This window comes from Gymnodraco acuticeps, unplaced genomic scaffold (genome assembly GCF_902827175.1).
Source record: "Gymnodraco acuticeps unplaced genomic scaffold, fGymAcu1.1, whole genome shotgun sequence".
NCBI lineage: Eukaryota > Metazoa > Chordata > Actinopteri > Perciformes > Bathydraconidae > Gymnodraco > Gymnodraco acuticeps.
This window is the reverse complement of record NW_022992059.1, coordinates 1,731,968-1,757,947: the sequence shown is the minus strand read 5'-3', so window position 1 is coordinate 1,757,947 and position 25,980 is coordinate 1,731,968. Positions and strand designations below refer to the sequence as shown.

The window sequence follows — 25,980 nt, the reverse complement described above, 5'->3', positions numbered from 1 at the left end:
TCAGTCCTCTTGAAGCGTCATCAGCGGGGTTGTTTTTGGTGTCTACAAACCGCCACTGGTTCACTTTTGTGAGGTTATGAATAACAGCAATCCGGTTTGCCACGAAAGTGTGGAACCTCTTAGTCCTGTTTCGAATATATTTCAGTACTGACTGGCTGTCAGTCCACAATACTGATTCCAAAAGCTCTCCTTGTAGCTCTGATCGGAGCATTTTGTCCATCCGTGCAGCCAATGTAGCAGCAGTGAGTTCCAACCTTGGAATTGTCATGACTTTTAGTGGGGTAACTCTTGATTTTCCCATCACAAAGGCTACGTGTACCTCCTCCATGTCATTGGTGAATCTCAGGTAACTTGCGGTACCGTATCCTTCTTCACTTGCATCACAAAAGGTGTGTAGCTGTGCAGTTTTCACTCTTCCAAAGTTCTTGGGTTTTACACACCTGTCAATTTGGAATCTTGCCAGCTGGTCTAAATCCTTGAGCCATTTCTGCCATGGTTTTGAGAGTTCCACCTGAATTTCTTCATCCCATCCATATTGGGCTTTACAGAGTAATCGAAGTATTTGCTTTGCCTTCAATATGAAAGGGGCGAGAAGACCAAGAGGATCGTACACAGAGCTGACAGTGGAAAGTATACTCCTTCTTGTAAGGGTTTTGTTGTTCACAGTCACACGGAAACTGAATATATCATTTTCAATGTCCCAGTACATCCCTAGTGCTCTTTCATGTGGCAGCTTATCCAGATCCAAGTTTTTCACCTGTTTAGCCTTGTCTTCATCAGGGATGGATGCTAGCACCACTCGACTATTACTTATCCATTTCGTCAGTTTGAATCCACCAAGGGAACACATTTCTCTGAGAGACCTAATAAGGCTTATAGCTTGATTTTCTCTTGCTAGCGACTTGAGGCAATCATCCACATAGAAATTTGATTTGATTGTTTCTGCCACTTCTCCATCAAATTTGCCACAGTTGTCCTCAGCTGTTCTTCGCAATGCAAAGTTTGCGCAGCTTGGAGAGGAAACAGCTCCGAAGAGATGGACCCTCATCCGGTATTCCTCCAGATTTGTGCTGGTTTCTCCTTCAGGCCACCACAGGAATCTCAGCAAGTTTATGTTCTCCTCGTTTACACGCACTTGGTGAAACATCCCCTCAATATCTGCCATAATGGCGATGGGCTCTTGACGGAACCTGAGTAGAACACCAATCGATGAGTTTGCCAAGTCAGGGCCCTGAAGGAGTACACTGTTGAGGGATTTGCCTTTATAGGATGATGCACAATAAAAGACCACACGGATCGTTTTTTTACGTTTATGATAGACACCATGATGGGGTATATACCACACTTTGCCGTTTTCCACATGTAGATCGTCCGATGGTACTTTCTCTGCATATCCTTTTTTGATAATGTCACTCATAAAGCCTTGATACTCAGCTGCATAGGTCTGATCCTTCTGGAATTTCCTTTTTAGTGTCATTGCTCGTTGCTCTGCCATTTGGCGGTTGTTTGGCATGATAATGTTTGGATTATCTAGAGGAAGAGGTAAATTGTAGTGGCCATCTTTAAGAGAAACCGAGCTTGATACAATCTGCATGAACTTTCGGTCATCAGCTGACATTTGTCTTTCCTCTTCATACTCTTTCTCTGGAAAGTCGTTAATATATTGTCTTTCAATTAGCTTCTCAAGGTGAACAATTGAGATCCTGTTCACTAATGCCACGGGGGTTTCATCATCCAGATCTGTGGAAGCATTAAGTGGACCATTAACGACCCATCCTAACAGTGTTTTCACTGCATATGGGCCATTTCCTTGGCTATTTATAACTCTCCATGGTTCCATAGCCTTTGGAGTATTTACTCCAATAAGAAGTCCCACGTCAGCATCTATTTCTTTTATTTGGATGTCCTGCAGATAAGGCCATTTCTTGAGGTCCGCCTGGGTGAGAATGTTTCTTTTGGTAACAGGGATTTTGTTCTGAGTGTAAACCTTGGGCAAGTTTATATATGTGCCATCTTCCATATGTCCCACTTCTAGACCCGTTACCTCAAAACTCCTGACTGTTTTCTCTGTTCCCATCGTTTGAAGAAGGACTTCAGTTCTCCGTCCTCTAGCACCAAGCCGCCTCATGAGCCCTTCTGTGCAAAATGTGTCGGTACTACCAGGGTCCAGGAATGCATAGGTCAGTATGCTTTTATTTCCATGGCAGAGTTTCACCTTCACTGGCACTATGGCAAGTATGCTGTCTTTACCAGCCCCGATTCCTTCACCTTCTCCTACTGAAACAAGAGCACTGCTGATGGATGTCTCATCAGGCCTTGCTCCCCCACTCTGCTGCTCTGCCTTACCATGTTTAAAGTTCTCAGTTTCAGGCTTTGAAGATCTTTTAATGTGCAGAATAGTTGGGTGCTTAGCATGACAGATTTGACAGGTCATTCTCCTGTTACAGTTCCTGCTCAAGTGCCCCACCTTCAGGCAGCCAAAGCATAGTCCCTTCTCTTTCAGAAACTCAATTTTAGCTTCATGAGATACTGAATGTATTTTATGGCATTCAGCTAAAGGATGTTTACTTGTACAAAAAGTACATGAGGTGTCATTGTTAGTGGAGGAAATGTAGCTTTTAACAGGATATTTGTCTTCTTTGAGTTTCTCTGCACGCCTGTCTGACACTATAGCCACTGTGGTTGCAAAACTGCTCCCTTTGCTCTTATTTCGATATGGATCAAGTCCATCAAAGTCTTGGTCTTGAAAGCCGCCTTTGTACTGTTAAGTTGATCGGGAATGTCACCAAAGAGAGGGTCTTGAAGTATTCTAGCTTGTCTTTCAATAAATACAACAAGGTCAGGTAATCTTGCTCTTTCATGGCTCCGCTCCAGAATATCACAAGCTGCTGTTCTCCACTTCTCCCTTAGTTTGTAAGGTAGCTTTGAAAGAATGAGCCGTAGGTTGGATGGCAGGTCCAGCTCCTCCATGTTCTGCAGATCCCTCATTGCATTACAGCAGCCTCTCAGAAAAAGTGCATAACAGTGCAGTGACTTTCCATCCTCTGCCTTTATAGTGTTCCAGTTGAGAGCTTTTCCCATATATGCGCTTGCTATCTTGAGCTCATCTCCAAAATGCACTTTTAGCAGTCTCTTAGCTTCAGCAAAGCCACTATTAGCATCCATGTGAAGGCAGCTTCTCACCAGTTCCCTGCAGGATCCCGAAGTATATTGTTCCAGGTAATATAATCGATCCTGGTTACTGGTGGTTTTCTCCTCAATGCTATGTTGAAATGCCCTCACAAATATTTGATAATTCAGGGGATTGCCATCAAAGACTGGGATTTCCCTAGTGGGCAGTGATGCTTGTTTTTGTTGAAGTACAAGTAAATTAACAATGTCATTTAATCTGTAGTCCTTTAAATAGTCATTCATGCCATCATATCTTCCTTGTGTTGGATTTTGTGAACCAGTCTCAAAGTGCTCCAGGACTTTCATTTTTGCATCAGATTCAGCTAGGCTGACTTCCATTTCTATCCGTTCGGATCTAGCTTGCAGTTGAGCCTTTTCCATTTCAAGTGCATGCTTTTCCTTTAATCCTGCTGCACGGGCAAGGAGGGCAGCTCTTTCTGTGGCCATTTTGAGGTGGATTGAAGAAGCAGAAGAAGTTGCTGATCCTGCTTTTGAGCTCCTCCTGGTTGATGCATTGGAAACACTGTCATGGGGTTCAATCAGTATCTGAGGATCCATTTGAGAGCTTTTCCACGTTTCCACATCCTTAAGGAACATTTTTGGTTCATACCAATCTATTCTCTCAGTTTCCCTTATTTCCTCAGATAAAAGCATTTGAACAATTCCATGACATTCCATAAATTCATTGAGTAACATCTTGAACGTTGCAACAGCTTCATCCACCTTTCCCATATTTCCACCTCGCACCAGTAATGGGTTAATTTCATCCATTCTGCGGGTGCATGCTCCAAGTTTTCCTCTTCGCGATTGGCTGAGAGTTTTATATCTCTCCTCTGCCGCGGCAACATCAGCTGGAGGTATATCAGGATCCATTGTTTATTTGAGTTTTTCTTCACTTAATCCACATGAAATAAAGTCATTAATATTTCCAAGAACAGCTCTTCGCGAATCCTGTTTTTGTGCCAAATATTCCTTTAACGTCCGCTTCCTGGCTGCGTGATAGTTCGTTAATGCATTTCATTGTTTAAGCATTCCAACAGCAATTGCGGATTATCTTCAGTAAGCATCAGGATATCACTGGATGGATTTCCCGTTTCGTTTTGTCAAACATCCGTAACTATGCACACATCAGTACTTGCATTGTTTGACGAAGCGATCCCGTTGTAAACAGCGTCTCTTTCATAAATTCCGGGCCGGCGTGGTTTACTCACGGCCTCCTCCTCGGCACTTTAGAACGTCCGTTCGCTGTTTCCAAAGCAGAGCTGAAATCCACACGAATCCTGTGCTTGTCCTTCGAAGTCTTTATCCACAGTTTACGGAGTCTTTTGACTATTGTGGTGGCGTTTTAATCCTTGTCTACCATTTAATAGCCACCTCTATCGGGGTTGTGGGTTTTGACGCGCCTCTCTTTGTTTCCAAACAATTCAGCGGAGATCGTAGTTGAATCAGATGAGCTTTATTCACTGATCCACACGGTGCATACAGGAGGACACATTTCTTCGCTTCATAGTAACTCAAAAGTGTATCATTTTCCAAAGTAACAAAAAGAACACGGTCAAAAGACTTTTCCATTTCCCCGTCTATCACCCTCAGCTGTGTCCTATCAACCTACCATATATAGGCATAGCCATGCACGTGATACTGACGCACATATAACAAATAATAAGTGAGCCTTAAATTAATGCATTTTAAACCATAATGTGACTCACAAAAATAGCCGATAATTTACAGTATAATCTAATTTATATTATTATTAAGCCCAACATTCAGACAATAATAACAAAAGGTAAAATGGCTCTAACAGGATGTGTCACTGCGGTTCTCTATAACCGGAAAAGCATGACATGGGACCTTTAAACACCCCTCGCAAACAATACATACTTACAATACTTTTTTTGACAACTAGTGCAGTAAGCTACACTGCAGCAAAGCAGGAGCAACAATTGCTTTTCTATTCTCCATTCAATTATATATAATATTAGGCGTGTCGCAGGTCCAAACTACACCACTTGTGTTACCAGAAATACACCCAACAAGTGAGAACAATCCTCCAGATTCGACATGTTCTCTTGCTTGTGCAAATAAAGCTTTCTCAAAGTGTACAATTCTTTGTGCACAACATTTTAGAACGTTGTTAACAAATGATCCTAAGGCAAAGGGTTGGGGAAATAATGGGAGTGCTGCTGCCTCTATAGACTCATTCCACTCAGAAGCCTCACCTCTTGACAAGTGCGTCCAGCTTGTCATCTCGTTTCTGCAGGAAGGCCAGGCATTTCTGGAGCACACAGCTGATGTAGTGCATCTTCATCGCCAGGACCTCATTCATGTCCTGCTGCTTCACACACTGCTCACACAGCAAGTCCATCACCTGGTGACACTTCTCCAGAGCTGCCACGTTCACCAGCACAGGGTTCTCCTTCACCAGCAACACTATCTGGGACAGGCGGAGGGGAAAGTGTAGTAGGTCAGCAGATCACTAAAGATATGGTTCATCCTCTGGGCACCAATAATATGTGAATTATTCAATAGGATAGAAATGCAACTGAACACCATAATTATGAATGATGTTATGTTACATTGAAGCTGAGTGCAGAGCAGCTTTAAGTATTTTGGAAAAATGTAATAAGCGTTAAAAAAAACTCTTTATACTCAATAATAATGTATTTTCTTAATTTCTTGGCAGGTACAGCCAAGGTATGAGAGCAACCCATCTGGGTGCTTTCCCTCTTTGTCATGGCCTCACATCTTTTTGGGTGAAAAATATCTGGTGTCTTTTTACCGGCTCTAAATATAGATTTGAAGGTCTTTGCCAATCAAATAAAAAAAATTGAAATATCAATTAATTAATTAATTATTTTTTATCAAAAAATTAACCATAAATGTTGTATCTACACGAAGCCCAAATATGATGGTCAGTCAGGCAATCAATATAATATGGTGAAATTAAAGCTATAGTGGATTGATATTTTACATTTCTATCTAACAGTGGATAACTCTTAATCTGGCATTTTCCTTTGATTGTCAGTGGTTCATTACCTTGACTTTAAACACCAATGTTAACTGTGGTGATTGACATTAGCCTCATTAGCATCATTATGTAGCCGTGAGGAAGTGTTTCCCAAAAACCTACGTTTTGGATCATTTTTGTTGTAATGACATTATGAAACTACATTTTAACGCTTCGCGCCAATTCTTTGTTTTCACCGAAAAGTAGGCGGGGCCGTCTTTTGAGGTGCAGTGATGTAGTGCTGCTCCCATCGTTTGGATGGATAGCCATTTCATGTGGGATGCATGTTCAGCATTTCCAGAGCTTGAAACCTAATGACTTTGCACTTAACTTCCCCATTAGTGCTGCCATCCTCAGTAGACCTGTGAGGAAGCCTCACCTTGACCGGGTTGAGGTTGGTGGTCATGATGATCCTGTGCAGGGGGCCCGCCAGTGTGGGGGGCAGCCTGGGCTCCCTCTCCAGCCCATGTGGCCTGGTGTAGAACTCCAGCTTTGCGAGCGAGAAGAAGTTATTGATCACTGTGACACAGTCGTGCTGGCCTGTGAGGAGAGAGCACAGGTTAACATGAACCCCCCCACAGTCACCTGACAGACAATCTCAGCTAGTCTCACCAACAAACGCTGCCATCTGAGCCGCAGTGCGACCCACAGAGTTCACTTGGTTTGTCTCTGCGCCTGCATCCAGCATCATGGAGGTGATATCTGTCCTCCCTGAAACGTTAATGACAGTCTAGTTCAGGGGTCAGCAACCTTTACAATCAAAAGAGCCATTTTCCCCTGCCATCAAGTAAAGTTTGTCCACTGTGCAAAAAAAAGAGGAGCTTTAGCTTTTATTCATTACTATGTACTACTTTGTGAAAGCCACATTGAGCCAAGGCAGAGCGGATGAAGGGCCACATGTAGCTCAAGGGCCGTGGGTTGCCTACTGCTTTCCTAGTTAAATCAGATGTAATAATAGGCCTACAAAAGAACATCCAATGTAAGCTGAAAACCTGACTTCACAGTTTTACCTGACAGGCCAGCAAACATGAGAGCAGTGTATCCGTATTCGTGCTGGTTGCAGTTGACGTTGGCCCCATGCTGCAGCAGCAGACGACACATGTCCGCCTTGCCCTTATAGGCTGCATGCATCAGGGGAGTCATGCCATACTTAGGAAACCAAGCAGAGACACAACATTACATGAGGAGATGTTTTTATGTATAATGGAAAACCAAACATGTCAGGTATTAACTTAAAGCAGCATGAATTGATTTGATGGCCACAAGCTGAAAAAACAACATATGAAGCTTAGCGCAAGTTCAACCAGGAAGACCATCTTTACTCATTCATTCACATATTCCCAGTTTACTACTCTCTCTCCTCTCAATCAGTGATCAACAGCTAAACCACTTCGCCTCTATTCCCTTCCTCACAGTTGTCATTTCAGCTGACTCAATGCAGCCCTCCTCCCCCACTTCCACCTTCCTTTCTTCCAAATCCAGGGTCAAGCTTAAACTACTCCTCTTCAGACCAACCTCCATCAATCCCTTCATGCCTCCACCACCACAAGTGTCTAGACCCCAGGGGGGGTTTCATCGGTTCGATTTTCCCCCTCCCGAATGATATTCCAGCGGGGTCTAATCGCCAAACACCTGTATGCATCTGTGTATTCCCGGCAATACATTTATATCGTTGTATCAAAAGAAAACTTGTCTCTCCTGATTGAATTACATACAGTGGCGTAACTATCGATGGTGCAGCCGGTGCAACGCACCGGGGCCCATAGTAACTAACTAACCCTAACCATTTGTTTAATTGAAATCAGATGAAAACAAACTGTAACGGACCCTGCCGTGTTATCTATGATTCAAGGGCGCCGGAAGCATTGGCCCCCCCACTTTACAGCCCTGCTCCACATTTTCGCAGCAGCAGATGCCGCGGAACACTGTACACATCCCGTTTCAATAATTCCCCTCTAGTAGTAGTAGAACCTTTATTTATCCAGGAAAATCAATTAAGAACAAATTCTTATTTACAATGATGAACTGACAGGAGGCAAAGGCTTCCTGAGGGGATGGGGTTTGGGAGGAAAAAAATAAAAAGACAGACTCCGGGCACTACAGAACCCAGGAGACAACACAAACACATAGAGCAAAGATGACAGGCATAGCAGTTAAACATATAAAAACTCTAAAACAATATTGCTGTGGTTCAATCAGTCATTAAAATCAGCATCAGGCAAAGCAGCTACATGTGTGTACCAGGGTGTCAATAATAGTGACATTGAAGGTGCGGGGGAAGACAAAGGTTTTCATTTTCAACGTTTTTTGAAAGACATTCCAGCTATCTGCTGCTGCAAATTGAAAGGCGGAGCGGCCAAAGGATGTATGGGCTTTGGGGATCTTTAACAGGATGCTTGTAGCTGACCGGGTGTTGTGCGTCAGGGGTGGGCGGATTTGCAGTAATTGTGTGAGGTAGAAGGGGGTGAGGCCTAGGAGTGTTTTGTAAACAAACATCAGCCAGTGGATGTTGCGTCTGGTCTCAAGAGAGGGCCAGTTAGCCAGAGAGTACAGGTCACAATGGTGTGTCCTGTAGGGGGCATTGGTGGCGAAGCAGATGGCGGAGTGATACAGAACGTCTAAATGATCGAGAGCTCCTTTACACGCCGAGCGGTAGATGGTATCACCGTAGTCGAACAGAGGAAGGACAGTCATCTGGTCCAGAGAGAGTTTAGCAGATGAAGTGAATGAGGAGCGATTCCTATACAGAAAGCTGAGTCTAGCTTTAACCTTGGTCTGAATTTTGGAGAGATGTTCTGAGAATGACAGATTACTGTCAATCCAAAATCCAAGTTTTTATAAGGTAGAACTATTTCGAGGTCCCGGCCATCGGCGGTCACAATAGTGCCAGTTTGGGAGGCACCACTGCGGCCAAACCACATGATCTTGGTTTTAGTAGTGTTCAGGACCAGGCCAAGGGCAGAGAGATGGGACTGGATTCTCTGAAAACTATCCTGAAGAGTTTTCAGGACAGTATCCGGGGAAGGGCCAGCAGTGTACAGAATCGTGTCATCAGCATATAGGTGGATAGAGGAGTTGCCCACTGATTTCTCCATGCCATTTATATATATTGAGAATAGGATGGGTGCTAGAATAGAGCCTTGTGGTACTCCCTTAGAGATGGATAGGGGCTGTGTCATCAGATTTTCCAATTTTACACACTGGTGCGCATGGACAGGTAGTTTTCAAACCAGGCTATCGATTGGTTAGTGACACCAATGCATCTAAGCTTTCCCAGAAGCAGTTGGTGATCTACAGTGTCGAAGGCTTTGGCAAGATCGATGAAAAGGGTAGCACAGTACTGTCTGGAGTCAAGGGCATTGATGATATCATTTAGGACTTTGAGAGTCGCCGTCTCACACCCATGTCCTGCACGGAACCCAGACTGCATGTCAGATAGTATGTTGTAAGTCTTCAGAAACCATGTTAGCTGTTTGCAAACTAACTTTTCGAACACTTTCGCTATACAGGGTAGAATGGATATTGGACGATAGCAGTTGGGGTCAGCATGGTTTCCCCCTTTAAACAAAGGTTGCACTAAGGCTGCCTTCCAGGCAGAAGGTATCACTGATGTCTGTATGGACAGATTACAAAGGTGGGAGATAGCTTCTGCAATAATCGGGGCTGCAACTTTAAAAAAGAAGGGGTCTAGCCCATCAAGACCTGCAGGTTTGTTGGGGTCAAGTTTGCTAAGTGTAAGAGAATATTTTAATCTGATCTGTTTATAGAGCTTCTTATTGTTTCTTAGAATCTGTGATACTGCAAACATCTGCTTGTAGTCACTCAAGGACTCCTCTGTAAGTTGAGGTCACAGGTCAAACGCTTCTCCTATATCCGTGGGGAGGGTTGAGGCTTGTCTGGATCTCTTTGAGACAAGTAGTTCATTGTCTTCCATCGGCTATTGATTAGGTAAACCCGGGCTTTCTGTGAGCCGGCCTCTCCTCGTGTAGCAGCGATGTTTGTGGCTTTGGGGGCAGAGATAAGCAAGGTGGACCACGGGACGGTGGGAAACTAAGATGATCTCCCGGCCGTATGTAATTAATGTACTGTGATCAATAAACTCTCAGTGCTTTGGCTAATCGACGTTCCAGACTCCTTCATTCTACCTCAACATTGCAACAACAGAAGTTTACCTTCACAATTTGGCGTCACTGAACAGGATACCGAGATTTCTTCAGAAGACTGGTAAGTGCTTTTTTTCAAATCTATTTGAACAACTGCCTTACCAGACTCTGTGATTGACGGTATCAAAATTACTTGTGAAACTGCGCGAGTGCAATTTGTTTTGGTCTCTCCACTGTACATTTGAAGGCTTAATCATAACCTGAGGAATCGGTGTCTGAGGGGGATTCTATCCTGGCCGGTTTTTCCTGTGATTGCTGCTGGGGCAAGTGCCAACAAAAGCAAGCACAGCTCATGTATAAAACAATAAGAATATTTGGGGCTAATAAATAACCTCGGAACATCGACTTTTAACGATTTCCGCTGTGTGTGTTTTCTAGAATTAAATTACTGGACAATCACACACTGCAAATATTCGGAGAGACCTTAAGGAAAGCATCAGCAGGGTGGAACCTCTGTTTCAAAAAGCAATGTGAGGATTTGTAATTGAAACAAATTGCCGAATTCTGGAGATTTCAACGGGTTTAAATCAGACCAATCCGTTTTCGGGTGTCTGCTCAAACCTGCACGAGGGAGGGCGAATTCCCCTCCCCCCTGTGGTGAACGGCACACGAGGAATGTTTAAGAACACAGACTTGTATTTTCTGTTAATCACACCATAAGCTCAAGAACTAAATTGAGCTATTAAATGGGAAGGGTGGTGGCAGAATATTACATTCACACTGTGTTTAATAAACTAACGGATTATTGAATTGGATGTTGTTTAAAAAAAAAATTAATTAAAAAAAATAAGTACTGAATTAATTTAAAAATCTCTGCTCTCGGTCGGTTGAGCAATTTTACCACTACATTTGCATAGTGGTTTTGATTGAGAATAAGGTAGTTTATTGCTCATCAACAGATTGAATATGGCTGAGAAGAGCCCATATTAAACAGATATTTCAGTGCTCCCGTTGACGTTTCCGTAATTTCGGACTAAATTAAACTGGATGATTTTTTGGCCAGGGCGCTGATTTTGTTGCGAGTACATGTTTGTTTGTCTAATTGCAGTGTTTGTTTTATTGTACTAACCGTTAAACATGGGTAATACTGCCTCCACAAACGATTCAGTTGGTAAGAGGAAAACCATTTCACGCACAAAGACACTTAAAAAAAACCCAATTGCAGGAAACCACTACACGCATTTGTTTTCTCCAAACATGCCGTCTGGAATTGTCGGAAGAACTTTGGATTGGTCTAAAGTTATGCCGTTTACATCGTTACTTTGCGAACACTCACAACAGATTAATCAGAAAGGATTGATTCAATTTGATTGGCCTCTGACAGGTAGTTTTGATATGGCCGTGTTGTGGCAAGCATTTAAACTGGTGGAAGATAATTCAAATTGTTCATGGGATCAGAAATACATGACAGAATGTGTGAAAGCCTGGATGACTATGGCAGAAAAAAGAGGTTATGAGGAGCGGAAGAATGCTAAATCTGTTGGCAGCGAGCGAGGCTCCATTGAGCTCAAGGCGCTTTTTGATAAAGTTTCTCAATGTGCAAAAAGTTGTCATTTGCTTAGCCTAGAGGCTGCTTTTGATGTAAGATCAGAAAACATGTCCAGATTCAGGGAAAGACACGGTGAGAATGTTCCAGACATTGCAAAATCAGTATTTTATGATTGGATTAAACGACAAGGTAAAACTCCAACCCCATCTCAGCTCATTTGTATTTTGACAGACGCAGGGCTGTTGGACGGAAAGCAGGCTGTATCTCTCTGTACGAAAATAATTCCCGCGACAGAACTCTCAAATCCCGTTGCGAGAAACTCCGATGATGATCTGTTAATGACAGCTGCAGCTATCATGAATAAAAATGGGTTGAGATATCAGACAGAACAATATAGAAAATTAGAATCGGCACACGCCGAGCAGAGTGCAGCAGCGGAGGAGGGGAATGTTTCACATGGCAGTCCGCTATTGACCCCCACTCCTCGCACTCCGCCACTCCTTTTACAAGATTACACAGGTTCGCCGTACGGCACCAGTTTTCCAAAACATGTCCAGCGTAAAATGTACACGACAATGCAAACATCTCAGGATAATAATTCTGAAGAAAGTGTGACCGCCCCGAAAAAAGGTCACTTTGCATTAGGTAAAATACAGCAGGCAGACATAACAGGAAGAATATGTACATTGTAATCCAATCACATAGTCACACCATTCAAATGTATCCATGTAAATTACAACCAATAAAAAAAGCTTAGATTTGTTTATTTGTTTATTTGTTACGTTGTTTACGTTATTTATTACGTTATGTGTTACGTTGTTCAGTGTGTGTCAGCCGTTAACCTAGATAGATAAACTTGCAAACATGTCAGAAGAACCGGCGCATAAGAAAACAAAATACAGTCAAACTAAGCTGAAATTCAACAACTTGAATGTCACATCCCTGACATCCACAACTCCGGAGCCTGGTCCTTCAACCATAGAACCAGCGCAGCCAGATGAACCCCAGCAGCAGCTCTGCGGCCGCAGAGGCTGTCAAAACCGCCGCCGCCGGCATCGTTGAACCGAAACAGGCTGGTTCCGACTGCATGGAGGTTTGTTGTCGGGACATTGTGACGGGCAAATAAAAGCTTATTTGGGCAAAGAGAAGGTACTTCAATGCAGAATGGTACAAAAACAGAGAGTGGTTATTTATTTGCAAAACCACTAAACGAGCCTTCTGTGAAATATGCAGATGTGCTGCTGTCAAACGGCTTGTAACTTTCTCCAAATGTGGAGATGACAGCTTTGTAAATACCGAGTTAATAACTGGAACTTTTCACAGAGCTTACTTCAGTCAAACACCAGTCAACATTCAGCTTGTCAAACAAGAGCGTAGCAGGAAAAAAGAAGAGATGGCATGAGCAACTGCGCTGTCATATGTGTGGGCTGGTCTGTATAGTTGAATGTACAGGAAAGGAGTGAGCAGAGGGTTGAGTTGTCCATTCTTGTTCTGTTTTCTCTGACTATCTTCCTCCTGAAGACCCTCTCAGACTCTCAGTTGCGTGCGCTACTAAAGAGACGCGTTACCATGGAAACCAAACAATGGTGTAGCTGTATTGAAGTCCGAGTGGAAACAGTAACATTTGGTGCGTTATGTTAGAATGAAACAAATCAGATTTAGTCAGAAATCGGGAGAAATGCGGGATAAATATGACCCCGGGAGGAAAACGGGAGTCTCCCGCGAAAATCGGGAGGGTTGGCAAGTATGTCACATACACTTTTTGCCCCCCCCACTTCTGAAATGAATCCGGCGCCGCTGCTATGATTACTATACGCCTTACATTCATAATTTCAGCCGGAGGGAGGGGAAGCAGCGCTGCGGAACAGCAGAGTGGCGAGCTGTCATCTTCCCTTTACAAGCTTCAAACATGTACAGTATTTATCGTGTGATTTTATAAATAAAAGTTTCATATTGTGAAAGCCAAGACTTTGTTTATTTAAAATCAAACAAAACACCCGAACCCCGAAAAACTATTTGTTTACACAAATCCTCGTTTATTTTGAAATGAGCCATTGCGACTTCCGACTGATTTCGATAGAGCGGATCACATATGTATTGTGTATGTGCGTGTGGGGAGTGTTGCAGTAGAAAATTCCACTGTAGCGCCTGGTAGATTAAGGAAAAACCCTAAATGTTTGGCCAAAAACAATATTTGCACCGGGGCCAATCACAACCTTGTTACGCCACTGATTACATATATATAAAGTTCATATGGTTAACATGTTCAGAAGCATTTGTTGACTTACACATTCAGCCTTCACAGAACAACATAATTCATTTGGAGTCTTTGTGTTTGTGTCCACATGATAAATATCTTTGTCTTTTAGCTTTGATTTGGTCTCCACCGTCTGAAAGATATGGCTGCTAAATTCAGTTATCAGTTAGTTAATAAAAAATTATAAGAATTCTATTAACATCATTATTATTATTATTATTATTATTAATTAACTGATAACGGATGCATTAACATGTAAGGAGTATTTTATTGTTAGCTAGGCAGATGGTCATGTTTGAATTTAATTTTTTGAAAAATGTAATTATTGTAATTTATTCATTATTATCTGATTCAGTATAATGCAGCTGGTGACCCCCTCTTTGCAGAATCCCCCAGTATAAAGTAATGGACGTAGCCAGATTTAAGAAAACCCTAATATTATAGAGTATTATAATAGACTTAATACACCAAGTTTAAGTGTGGTTTGTTAATACAACACAATAAATATCACTCCCACATGTTTTATTCCAGACACTTTAAGCATCTACTTTATTTATCTTAAAGGACACCTATCATGCTATATTTCAATCCTGAGGAAATTGGCAAAACTCCGCCTATCCTCCCAGGTGCTAATGAACTTCTACCGTTGCACCATCGAGAGCATCCTCTCCACCTGCATATCAGTATGGTACGGTAACTGCACGGTCAAGGACAATAAATCACTGCAGAGGGTGGTGAAGATCGCACAACGCATCATCAAGATGCCACTCCCCTCCATAGCCTCAGTCTATGAAAAGCGGTGCCTGCAAAAGGCACGAAACATCATCAGAGACTCTTCCCACCCCAACCACTGTTTATCCCCCTACGTGGCACCCGCTCTGGGACACGCTACCGCAGCCTCTCGGGTAGAACAAACAGGACCACGCACAGCTTCTTCCCTTCAGCAGTCAGACTGCTGACAATGAATCCCACGCTGTCCCATACTGCCATAGTTGTTGTCGTGTGCTGTGCTGAAGCGCAATTTTGTATTCACTGTATTTATTATTATCTGTGTATTTATTCCTATTTATACATTTCCCATCTATTTACCTTTATTTTTGTATCATTTATTTTGTACATACTTCTGATAATTGTGTATGTACCTGACTGTTTTGCACTCTGGTTAGACCTTCCTTAAATGTCGTTACACTGTGCTTGCATTTTTGTAATGACAATAAAGTAATCTAATCTAATCTAATCTAATCTAAAAATGATATATTGTAGGGCCATACCTATATAAGGTATATTTATACGTTTCTGTTTTCAAAATACCAAACAGATCATGCATTTTAGCCATGCCTCTTTTCGCTCTATTGCTGTTCTCCAGCCCTGTTTTTTGCAGGAGGCTGATTCTGTGAGCTGCAGCTGACCACGCCCCCCTGCAGGAGAGGGGAGCGTAACTCTGAAGTCAGAAGACGGGGAGAAAAATAGATCTCCGTCCTCCGTATTTTATAATATTATTATATAGAGTCATTATTCATTTGTTTTAAAGCTCAATAAATAACAAAAAAGACCTTTGACCGGCACTTTTCTAAATTCGGAAGATTTAAACTTTAACGGACATCTTGACCGGCGAAAGAAACTGAAACTCTGCCGTACGGTCCCTCGTTCCTTGGAAGAGGCGGAGAGGTGGGTGTTTGTCATCTGCTGGTGGACTAACCGGAGAGAATTACAGTGCTTGCCTCGACGGGGAGGGATTGCACAGCAGCGGGAGCAAACGCTTGCCTCTGGGAGGGAGAAAAAGAGCCACAGCGGAGAATAAACAGAAGGGCAACCATGGCAACCATGCGCGGGAAGTCTTCTTCGCTACTTTTGTGGCAGACTACAGCGCCACTTACAGGCCTGGCATATGTACTACAGCGTCTCCAGCGCTTTCGAGCGGCAATGGCCGGCCGTGGCCTAACCCCACATTTCCCTGATAGGTGGAGAGTTGGCCCAATAGCCGTAGCGCCACCGTCCTGACGTCAGGACCGTGTTCAAATCTGGATCAGTTTTTATCAGATCCGTTTTTAGTGATTTGGGTAAGGAGGAAAATAGAGAAGGGTTGTGTTTTCTGACACTTGGTGAGTTCTCTGGAACACCGGGGACACATATTCATGTATAAAAGACGTACAAAAGTGCATTTTGCATGATAGGTCCCCTTTAAGTTTGTTAAACATACCAATGATGGAAATATTTGAAATAAAAAATGGATAGTATAAGGTTACAAATAAATATGAATTAAATACCAGGCCCTGCAAAACCCCAACATATTCAATTGTCTATTATTTAAGATACAAATAATGATTATTTTTATTTTACAACCACAAAATGTTGAATTTAATTATTTAATTTGACTTGTCAGAATGCAGGACCCTGATATGCAACAGGTCCTTGATAAGATAATCCTGCAGGCAGAAGTGCACATTTTAAGATTTAATCAAAAACATATGCCTTACATCACACCCAGGAACACTTTGGTGCCTGTGTTTGTGTGTGAGGGGAGTGTGTGTGGGGGAGTGTGTGAACACCTGCTTCTGACAGACAGGCAGTACAAAGGGTCTGTGAGCTACTTGTAGTGGCGTGAAGCTTTATCAAACACCTTCAAGGGTCTGCCTCTCAATAGTCACCTCCATATGTCCCAATCACAATGGATAACATATGTTACAGTGACATAACTGTTGCATTGTGGATGGAGGAAGGATATATTAAGTATATATTGTTTTTTTTTAAAGGTTGTGGAAGAGTTTCTCAACCTTGGGTCAATTGATTGAAAAAATGTACTTCATCAAAATACATATCACAGTGGTACAAGACAACACGTGCTAGCAGGAAGGACTTTTTAGTGTCTAAAGTCACAGTTAGGAAAGGTTATGAAAAATCTGCACTTTTGATGCTTTCGGTGGACTGGTCCTTATGGAAACATTTCTAGGTATATACTTTATTTACTTCAATATATTATTTAGTGGAACCTGAAAGTTATTTTTTGACTTTGACCGGGTTGTTTGATGTTAAACACTAGCTGTTTTCTTAGCTTTGAAAGCTTAAGAACATTTGGCAACAAAATAAATACTGTTTGTAAAATACTTCAACTAAAAACGTATAAAAATTGCTTTCATACCTCATCCAAACAGTTGACTCGTACTTCTTCACTGGCCAGCAGCTGGGCAGCTTCCTGTACGTCACCTGTACAACAGAAGTTTCTATAGTAAACATGAACCTGTGGACATTAAGTGAGAAAACTCAGAACTGCAGGGAGATTGCACCAGCGCCATCAACACAATTCCTACACCAAATATATAATGTTGTTATAAAGAATTTTGGTTAAGCGTTTATTTTATGGCTTTGACATTTCTGAGTAATAACCCTTTTATGTTTCCTGGAAATATATATATAATCCGGTACCAATACACGGAAATCAATATCTTTCTATAAAAATAGGTAAATTGAATATTAATTCTTTTTTTATTTATTATTATAGATTCGATTTTTCATATGTACACTGAACACTTTATAAGTCATATTGTAATACGTTAGCTGTTTGTATATTAAACAAACTGTATCCAGAAAACTTTTTTTAAATATTCAAAAATGACGTAAAAGTTTGGACAATTTCTTGCTACAAAAATACTTTAAGTGAGTGGGTTTGTCATGAACAACTTGGTCCTAACCAAATTAATTGGAAGTTATATAAGCTTGTGTGAAACACAGTGAATGAAGCTTAAAGTGTAATAAAAGCAACCAGTACTCACCTGCAGCGATGACCTGCAGGATCTTCCTCTCTGCTGATGATAGATCTCCTTTCTGCTGGGCCGCCATCCTCTGTGATCAGCTGTGATCTCTGAGTGATCTGTGTCTCTGTCCTGCTGACAGTCACAGTCTGCATGTAGGCTGAGTCACTGCATGGACTCAACCAACATCCCTGGAACATACCACTGTACCAAGCAAAGGGGGAGACCACTGTGGTCTGCTGGATACAAAATGCATAGTAGTAAAGATATTGTAAGTTTCTGATGATTCAATTTAGATAATTTATAACTTAAAAGATAAAGGTTTTGCTGTCCAGGTCTGACTGTAGTTTAAATAATGTTTTATTTATATAGAACAACTAAGAAGGAACAAAATATTTTTGGCTATATTTAATGACCCCCTGATGTGAAACACAGATTGCACCAAAATGTGTAGTTCGGTGTTCACATTAATATGTGGAAGTACCATTTTAACACGCCTGCTTTGAAAGCCCTAAAGCGTTTGGACCTTTAAGCTTTCACGCTATTGCCGCTAATATGTACCCCCTATACCCCCTACGTGCCCGACTCCACCTGCAGGTGGATCACAGACTTCCTGTCTGACAGGAAGCAGCACGTGAGGCTGGGGAAACACGTCTCTGACCCCCGGACCATCAGCACCGGTTCCCCTCAAGGCTGCGTTCTTTCCCCTCTGCTCTTCTCCCTGTACACCAACAGCTGCACCTCCAGTCACCAGTCTGTCAAGCTCCTGAAGTGCAGACGACACCATGCTCATCGGACTCATCTCTGGTGGGGACGAGTCTGCCTACAGGTGGGAGATGGACCATCTGGTGACCTGGTGTGGGGAAAACCACCTGGAGCTCAACGCTCTCAAGACAGTGGAGATGGTCGTGGACATTAGGAAGAACGCAGCCCCACCCACCCCCACCACTCTGTGTGCTTCCTGGGCACCATCATCGCCCAGGACCTCAAATGGGAGCAGAACATCGGCTCCCTCACCAAAAAAGCCCAGCAGAGGATGTTCTTCCTGAGGCAGCTGAAGAAATTCAACCTGCCAAAGACGATGATGGTGAACTTCTACACCTCCATCATGGAGTCCATCCTCAACTCCTCCATCACCATCTGGTACGCTGCAGCCACAGCCAAGGATAAGGGCAGGCTGCAGCGTGTCATCCGCTCTGCAGAGAGGGTGATCGGCTGCAATCTGCCATCCCTCCACGACCTCCATGCCTCCATGCCTTTAAGACAAACTGTGACTTTTTTTACATGGAAATGATTTTTTAAGATTGACCTTATTTCGGAAAAATGATGCATTGAAGTCAATGAAGAGAGAAAACGTATCTTTCGATCCCGTTTGAATTGTGCCATGAATTACACATATGATGTTTGTCAATCTTAAAAAATAATTTCCATGTCAAAAAAGTCACAGTTTGTCGTAAAACTGTTGAAATATAAGACTATGAAAAATACGCAACTAGAAAGACTACAAATCCCAGTCGCCTAAGTGATGTCACAATTGTTTTCCTCCACTAAGAGATAGCTAAGATCAGCGCCATATAGATAGAATCTATCTATATGGCGCTGGCTAAGATAAGATAACTTTAACAAGATGCCTGTGTGCTTAGTACCAGGTTGTTATCATACCAGCAATGGGTCTTGCTCGTTCTTTCGCTTCCCGTCTGATGAAAGGACCAGGAGTGGCTGGATCAAGTTAGCTACCTAGCTAGTAGCTAGCACGTTAGTTAGCATTACAGCCTTGTCATTTTTATTAGCCTTAACATCAAGTAACATCAAGTAACCCAACATGTTAAACAGTAAGAGTGGTAGTCATATTTCGTGAACCCTTTGAAGAGTACTGTCACACCGGTGTGATCATTCTATAATACACAATTTAAGCCCGGGGGAGAAATGCTAACGCTACATTAGCATCTGCGATCTTTTCTACTTCATGCTATCTGCACAAATGGTTGACATTAAACATGAAAAAGACCAGGCAGTTTAGAGAGAATCAAAGGAAGGCAAGCAGGCAGCTTTGCATGACATTCTTCTGGACGTGTTTCATTGTAGTGATAGTGAGGGTAGTCAATCCTTCTGTTGACAAGACAGTAGTGGCGGCCATCTTGGTGACGTGTGTTGTTGTGCTAGACCGGAGATGTAGTTCATTGAGAGTTTCACACAAACAAATGTGTTACTTCACAGTTTTACGACACTTTTTTTTTTTTGACTTGCAAAATTATCTTTTAAATGATCTTTTCCGAAATAAGGTCCCATGGAGGTCCACCGGAAGGGGAGGGACTTCGCCACTGGTTGCTTTCTTTTCTAACACAAAACCACTGAAATGCGTAGTGCATGGTCTGAGAAGGACAAACAAATCAACGTAACACTGTGATATTACAGATCAACAACACAGATATGATTCTCATTTATTCATTTTTGTTTGTTTTATCTGAGTGTTCCAGGGTATTCTCTGAATACCTTGAAGGCCCTGACGGTTCACCACTGGTAATTCGTGGCACAATTCAAACGGGATCGAAAGATAATCTTGGGTACCACGTGACGTCACTGTATTCTAGCGCCGCCATTTTGGTGTCCGGTCACAGCAAGTCATTACAACAACAGAGAACACGGAGGAAGCAACAGAGAAAGACACATCGTGAATAATAAAGTTTGTGGATATGCCTGGGATTTGTTGTGATGTGGGCTGTGACAATAGTCGCCAGAGAAACCCCGGACTACAATTTGTATCGATCCCCAAAGACTTACCCCCAAAACACACCAGGAGCGTCTGCGCCGTGTTACGTTGCGGCTGCGCCACGCTGCGACCTCCTCCTGCGACAACACACACCAGACGCGTTTCAAAACGTTGCGGAAGCGGAGCGTCGTGTGTGCAGCCTCGCAGTTGTTGTTGATTTTAGAATATTTCCTGGACATTTGTACTTCTACAAGTAAGTAGGCTATACGTAGTTAAATGGTTTAGTTTGTGTCTGTTTAAATCGTGATTATTGTTGTTATTTCCTATTTTGTTGTGTTGTAGACGGGAGTGGCTATATACAGGACCGTCCTGTACACAACGCCAAATGGCTATATATATATATAATTGTAATATTCCAGTTATAAACGACATGAATCAAAGATGTGTTGCTGTATTTTAGTGGTAAAAAAATATGCATTCATCATCATAATTATTCTATATATATATATATATCATTTACAGTGCCTGTAAACCGGAGGAGAACGCTGGCATGTATTCTCCTACTTGAAAACTTTAACTTTAATATGTAGTTGTTACCTTCCACTCCACAAACTGCAGCGACTAAAAACCAGGGCTTGTCCTTTCTGATGTTGTCCTTGTAAAAAGCATTGGTTACATCATATAAAATTGTGTGTTTCTCCACTTCCATTATGAACACCTCGTCGTCCATGGTGCGTTTCGTAGTGGAGGTGTTGTGGGGTCTGCTAAATTAGTATATGTGGGGGATGGGCCTGGCCCGGATGCTCACCTTTCCACTTCCTGCGAGGGGGGGGCTGCCTGCCCAACTTTACCTTACGGCTGCGCCGCGGCAAAAATAGGATTCATCCTAATTTTAGAGAAGCGCTGCGCCGAGCCGCTTCTGGGACGCGTCTGAGCCGTACCGCGGCGCGTGTGGTGTAATAGCACCCATTGACTAGAGTGGCCGCGATCCTTACGACCGCCGCGGCCGTAACACGACGCAGACGCTCCTGGTGTGTTTTGGGGGTTAGACCGTCGTAATAAATAGATGGCTGCCACCAGAAGGGACCACTGGCAGCCGACATCTAACTCCAGATTGTGCAGTCAACACTTGGTTTCCGGTAAGCTCTTCACTTATTGTTATCTTTTTGTCAGAAATACGTTTTCAAAATACTTCAACATAGATAATTTAGTTGCCGAATAATAATTACCGTTAGCAACATAACGGTAATGTTGGTAACATAGCACGAGTAAAATATTCCCAGTTTTGAAAGGACTGCATTAGTTTTGCTCTGTGTTCCTTTACGCTTGAAACCGACTGCATTTGAATAAAAGACACATTTCTGGGAGAAAACTGAGAAAGAAATTGCCGTTCTCAATATTATTGAATGCATGCCTTAAATTACTTGTGTATTTATATTACATGTATTATTGCTACTTTTACTTAAGTTAAGGATCGTAATACTTCTTGTCATTATCTTATTAGGAGGCCTATACACACATTAATATTCTACCATGTTTGCCTCTGTCTGCTTAGGAAGAAAAAATGACAACCCCATGAGCCCTGACTACATCCCCAGCCTGTTTGCGCACACGTCAGCTGGACAGCTGCAGAGAAGCATCTATGCCACCAGCAGATTTGAGCATACTCAGCAGATGAAAAGGAAACGGACTGAGACTTTGGTTCCTGATAGTGACCATGAGACTGTGGCACCTTCCAGCACCAGTGATGCCACTGGGCTTGACATCACCTTAGTTGAACAGGTAGAATGTGTGAAAGATGACCACAGTTACTCTCAAGCCATTCTTAGCTCAGGTATTGTGGAGCCATGCTCAAATGCAGCCTGCCAAGCTACAGTCAAGGCATTGACAAACGAGTGTGCACTATTAAGAGCTGAGGTTAATTGCCTTAAGGACAAAGTTAATGTGCTGTCTTTCAATGAAGAAGCCTTCAAAGGAAATAATGAACTAACAGGCCTACCAAGCTATGCTAAAATGATGGTTGTTTTTGGCTTCCTGTCTGGGTTTGTGAAAGCCGGTCCAAGACTGACTCCCTTTCATAGCTTTATATTAACATTGATGAGAATGAGGCTTAACTTACCTTTATATTTTTTTGTTTATCTTTTTCATATGTCTAAGAGCAGTGTTGTCAGAATGTTCAACAATACTTTAGATGTCATGTATGTCAGACTGTCACCACTTATATTTTGGCCCTCAAAAGATCAAATTCAGGTTAGTCTGCCCATGTGTTTCAGGGATAATTTTAGCAACTGCACTTCCAGCATTGACTGTTTTGAAATGTGTGTAGAGAAGCCAAAGAATGTAAGGGCACGTGCACAAACATACTCCTGTTACAAGCACCACAACACTGTCAAATATCTCATTTCTATAACACCACAGGGTGTCAAAGGGCTTGACGCACAAGCGACAAGTACATTACAGAAAACTGCTCATATCTTGAGAAATGATCACCAGGAGATGTTGTTCTTGCTGATAGAGGCTTCAATGTGAAAGACACGGTGGGACTGTATAATGCACAGTTGAAAATACCAGCATTCACCAAAGGCAAGCAGCAGCTGCATCCACTGGAACTTGAATCCACAAGGGGACTCGCTGCCGTCAGGATCCATGTGGAAAGAGTCATTGGCCTGGTCAGGAACAAATCCACCATCCTTCAGAGCACCATCCCGCTGTCTCTTTGCCAAGCAGCCACTCAAGGACAACCTACTTCCCTTGACAAGATGGTAGCAGTTTGCTGTGCTCTTTATAATGTCTGCCCATCTGTGGTACCCACAGAATAGATAGATACTATTTGTAAGTCGCTTTTGATAAAAGCGTCAGCTAAATGAAACAAAATGCTTATTGTGTATTCCCTTTTCTATGTATGATGGATCTTCTCTCTATTATCTTTACAATTAATACATTAAAATGTCCAGTTTTGAACTAATAAACATCTCTTTTTCCAAGTATTTGTTCTTTGAGGTTTTTTAAATACTTCTACTTATACTACAATGCATCTGCAAGTATTAGATACAGTTATTTATTGCACAATCTACAGTATATGAATATGTAAGCTTAATGGGTAAACAAAAACCTGACCATGAAGACAAAAGAAAAAGACCAGTGAGCTTATTTATTGTCAGCTTCTTAATGTCCCTCAGATGTTTTGTCAGAGGTTGCAGTGGGGGAGAAGCGTGGCACGGTAAACCATTTACCCAACAACTCTGGTAGTATCCCCGTTCTAATGAAGTTTACCACCTTTGAATGTGCAACATCAAAAATGCGCCATCAAACATGATGCGCTGTTTAAAACGTTCTTGAGGTGTCCACACAACAAAATCACAGAACATTACCTCTGCGACACGCATTTGTGCCTGCACTTGCACATATAGCTGTGATTCAGCTTTAGGCTCATCACACCTCCCTCAGGGACGGTCAGGCAGAACCGCAAGTCTTTGGTGCATTCAAGTAGACTGCAGTCTTTAGCGCTGAAAGGACACTTAATTTCTAAAATGCCAGGCTCATGGCAAGCACAGGTCACGACACCATCTGGGGATGCACCAATCCATGGCAGCTCTGGGTTGAGGATGAGCCCTGATGCTGCAACATTGATGTCTTCATGGTGATCTTGCATAGCCACCAGGTAAGACTTTTTGGCAGTGTCCTCGTTTTGTAAACCCCATCTGAGGAAAAGAACATGTTATTTTGAACATTTTGGAAAAAAACTCATCACTTAAAAAAATTCCTAAAATACTGTTATTAGAATGTTAATATCTTGTTTTACCCTCATAATATCTAGTTACTCAATTATTGTATTTATTCATCATGAAGTAGTGGAAAGAATGTATGATTTAGTCTTGCTGCCTAAATATATATATACCTGGTCGCTTCAGTGGAAAACTGAGAGGAGCGAGGATAGCAAACTCTTTTAATCAAAGACGAAGAGCTCTCTGTCTTGGCTGCCTCATGGAAGGATGACGCAGTAACTCTCCCTGCTCTCTGCTCAAACCAGACCCTCGACCTACTCTGTTTCCTGGTCTTCTCCTCAACTAACAAACACTCAAAAAGAATTGGACTATCAAAAGAGCTGTAATTATCAGAAAGCAGTGAAGTTATTCTTAATGAATTTAGTGATGTTTAGGATTTAGCATTGTGACACGCTTTTATTTTACCGTAAGCCATTTCTATTTCTTACCTGCTCTGGTGTGAGATTCAGCTCCTCAAAGACTTTGGCACCCTCCTCTAGCAGTGCAGGCAAATCCAGTACAAGTCTGCTGCTTTGATACAGACTGGTAAGGGGTGTTGGCAGATCCAGTTGTACAGTCTTTGGCGTGTATCTGCTTTCCTGCTTAATGACTTTTTTAAATTCCGGGATTTGGACTTTATGTTTCTGACGGAGACGTGCATGGGCGCGGGAAGGGGGGTGCTAAGGGCGCTGCAGCACCCCCTAGCGGCAGGCAGGGGGTGCGGAGCTCCCCTGTCTGAATTATTATTTGACGGTTATTGCTGCTCCCGCTGTGCATAATCTGTGTAATATGTGGCCAATAAATTCCACATTGTTGGTAAAATAATATTTTGGCCTGCCCCGAATGTTTTTTCTGTAGCACCGGACAATTCTACCTCAATAATATAATACATTAACCGTGCTTTACGTGAACCTCATCATGACACTCGAGAGGACGGCAGGACTGTAATTTCCTGTGTTCAGTGAATGCAACAGAGGCAAGACACCAGACCAATCAGAGAGTTGCATGGAAATAAAAGTGTGCTTGTGTATGGGCATAGATATGTCTCATAATTATTTGTGTGAACATAAAAATAATTTGTGTGTAAATATGTGATTTGTAAATGTAAAACAACATCCACAAATGCATTTAAAAGATTTGCAAACTCACAAATACATTTGCAAGTGTAAAACGGATCTGCAAATACGCTAAATATGTTCACAAATTAAAAAAAGATCTGTGAATATCTCTTTAACATTTACACCTTTCGATCAGGCATTTGTGAATCCATTTTGTATTTGTGGACCAAAAATGCGCTTGCGGATCTCAAATCTCTGCTCACGGATCTCAAATCTCTGTTCGCGGATTGTCTTTTTACACACACGGAATTTTGAGACATATTTTCCGCCGGTCTCGGCTAAAATCTACTCGTGTCACTCGGTTATTTTCGGAAACCACGTGATGGCCTGCTGATGACGACATTTCAGCATGATTTCAAAGTAAGAGCATGATGGTTTGTTTAATGCTCTGTTTTTGTATTATAATGAACAGCGGAACGTTGGATGCATTCTTCATCACCATCACCATCATCATCATGTTATAGTGATACAGTTAGTTTGTGTTATTGGTTCAATATAGCATATATCGAGCACTTTCGTTGATGTTGAAGTGCAGGCTATACGCCACTTTCG

At 42.3% G+C, this 25,980-nt stretch overlaps 2 protein-coding genes across 4 annotated transcripts in view; one reads left to right on the top strand and one right to left on the bottom strand.

The window, feature by feature from the left end:
• LOC117537048 (ankyrin repeat and MYND domain-containing protein 2-like) overlaps positions 1 to 20,678 on the bottom strand; it is a 36,988-nt gene extending 16,310 nt beyond the window's left edge. For 2 of the 3 annotated variants that reach the window (XM_034202221.1, XM_034202223.1), the window contains exons 1-6: positions 17,858 to 18,191; positions 17,227 to 17,291; positions 7,189 to 7,327; positions 6,791 to 6,889; positions 6,558 to 6,718; positions 5,391 to 5,605 (exon numbers count right to left, since the gene is read on the bottom strand). In XM_034202221.1, coding sequence (XP_034058112.1) covers positions 5,391 to 5,605; positions 6,558 to 6,718; positions 6,791 to 6,889; positions 7,189 to 7,327; positions 17,227 to 17,291; positions 17,858 to 17,924 — 746 coding nt within the window. In that variant the 5' untranslated portion in view covers positions 17,925 to 18,191. Of the gene's footprint in view, positions 1 to 5,390; positions 5,606 to 6,557; positions 6,719 to 6,790; positions 6,890 to 7,188; positions 7,328 to 17,226; positions 17,292 to 17,857; positions 18,192 to 20,617 lie in introns of those variants that run through there. The other variant, XM_034202222.1, reaches the window with a different exon arrangement.
• Positions 20,679 to 21,493: 815 nt separating this feature from the next.
• Positions 21,494 to 23,447, top strand: LOC117537049. The gene is made up of 2 exons (XM_034202224.1): positions 21,494 to 21,685; positions 22,102 to 23,447. The coding sequence occupies exons 1-2, from the start codon at positions 21,613 to 21,615 to the stop codon at positions 23,073 to 23,075; spliced, it is 1,047 nt and encodes a 348-aa protein (XP_034058115.1). The 5' UTR covers positions 21,494 to 21,612; the 3' UTR covers positions 23,076 to 23,447.
• Positions 23,448 to 25,980: the final 2,533 nt, after the last annotated feature.

Excerpts from the sequence above, each read along its gene's own strand:
- LOC117537049 (XM_034202224.1), top strand. The coding sequence starts at position 21,613 with ATGGCTGCCACCAGAAGGGACCACTGGCAGCCGACATCTAACTCCAGA. Across the intron at positions 21,686-22,101 it reads CAGTCAACACTTGGTTTCCG|GAAGAAAAAATGACAACCCC; the intron begins GTAAGCTCTTCA and ends CTGTCTGCTTAG.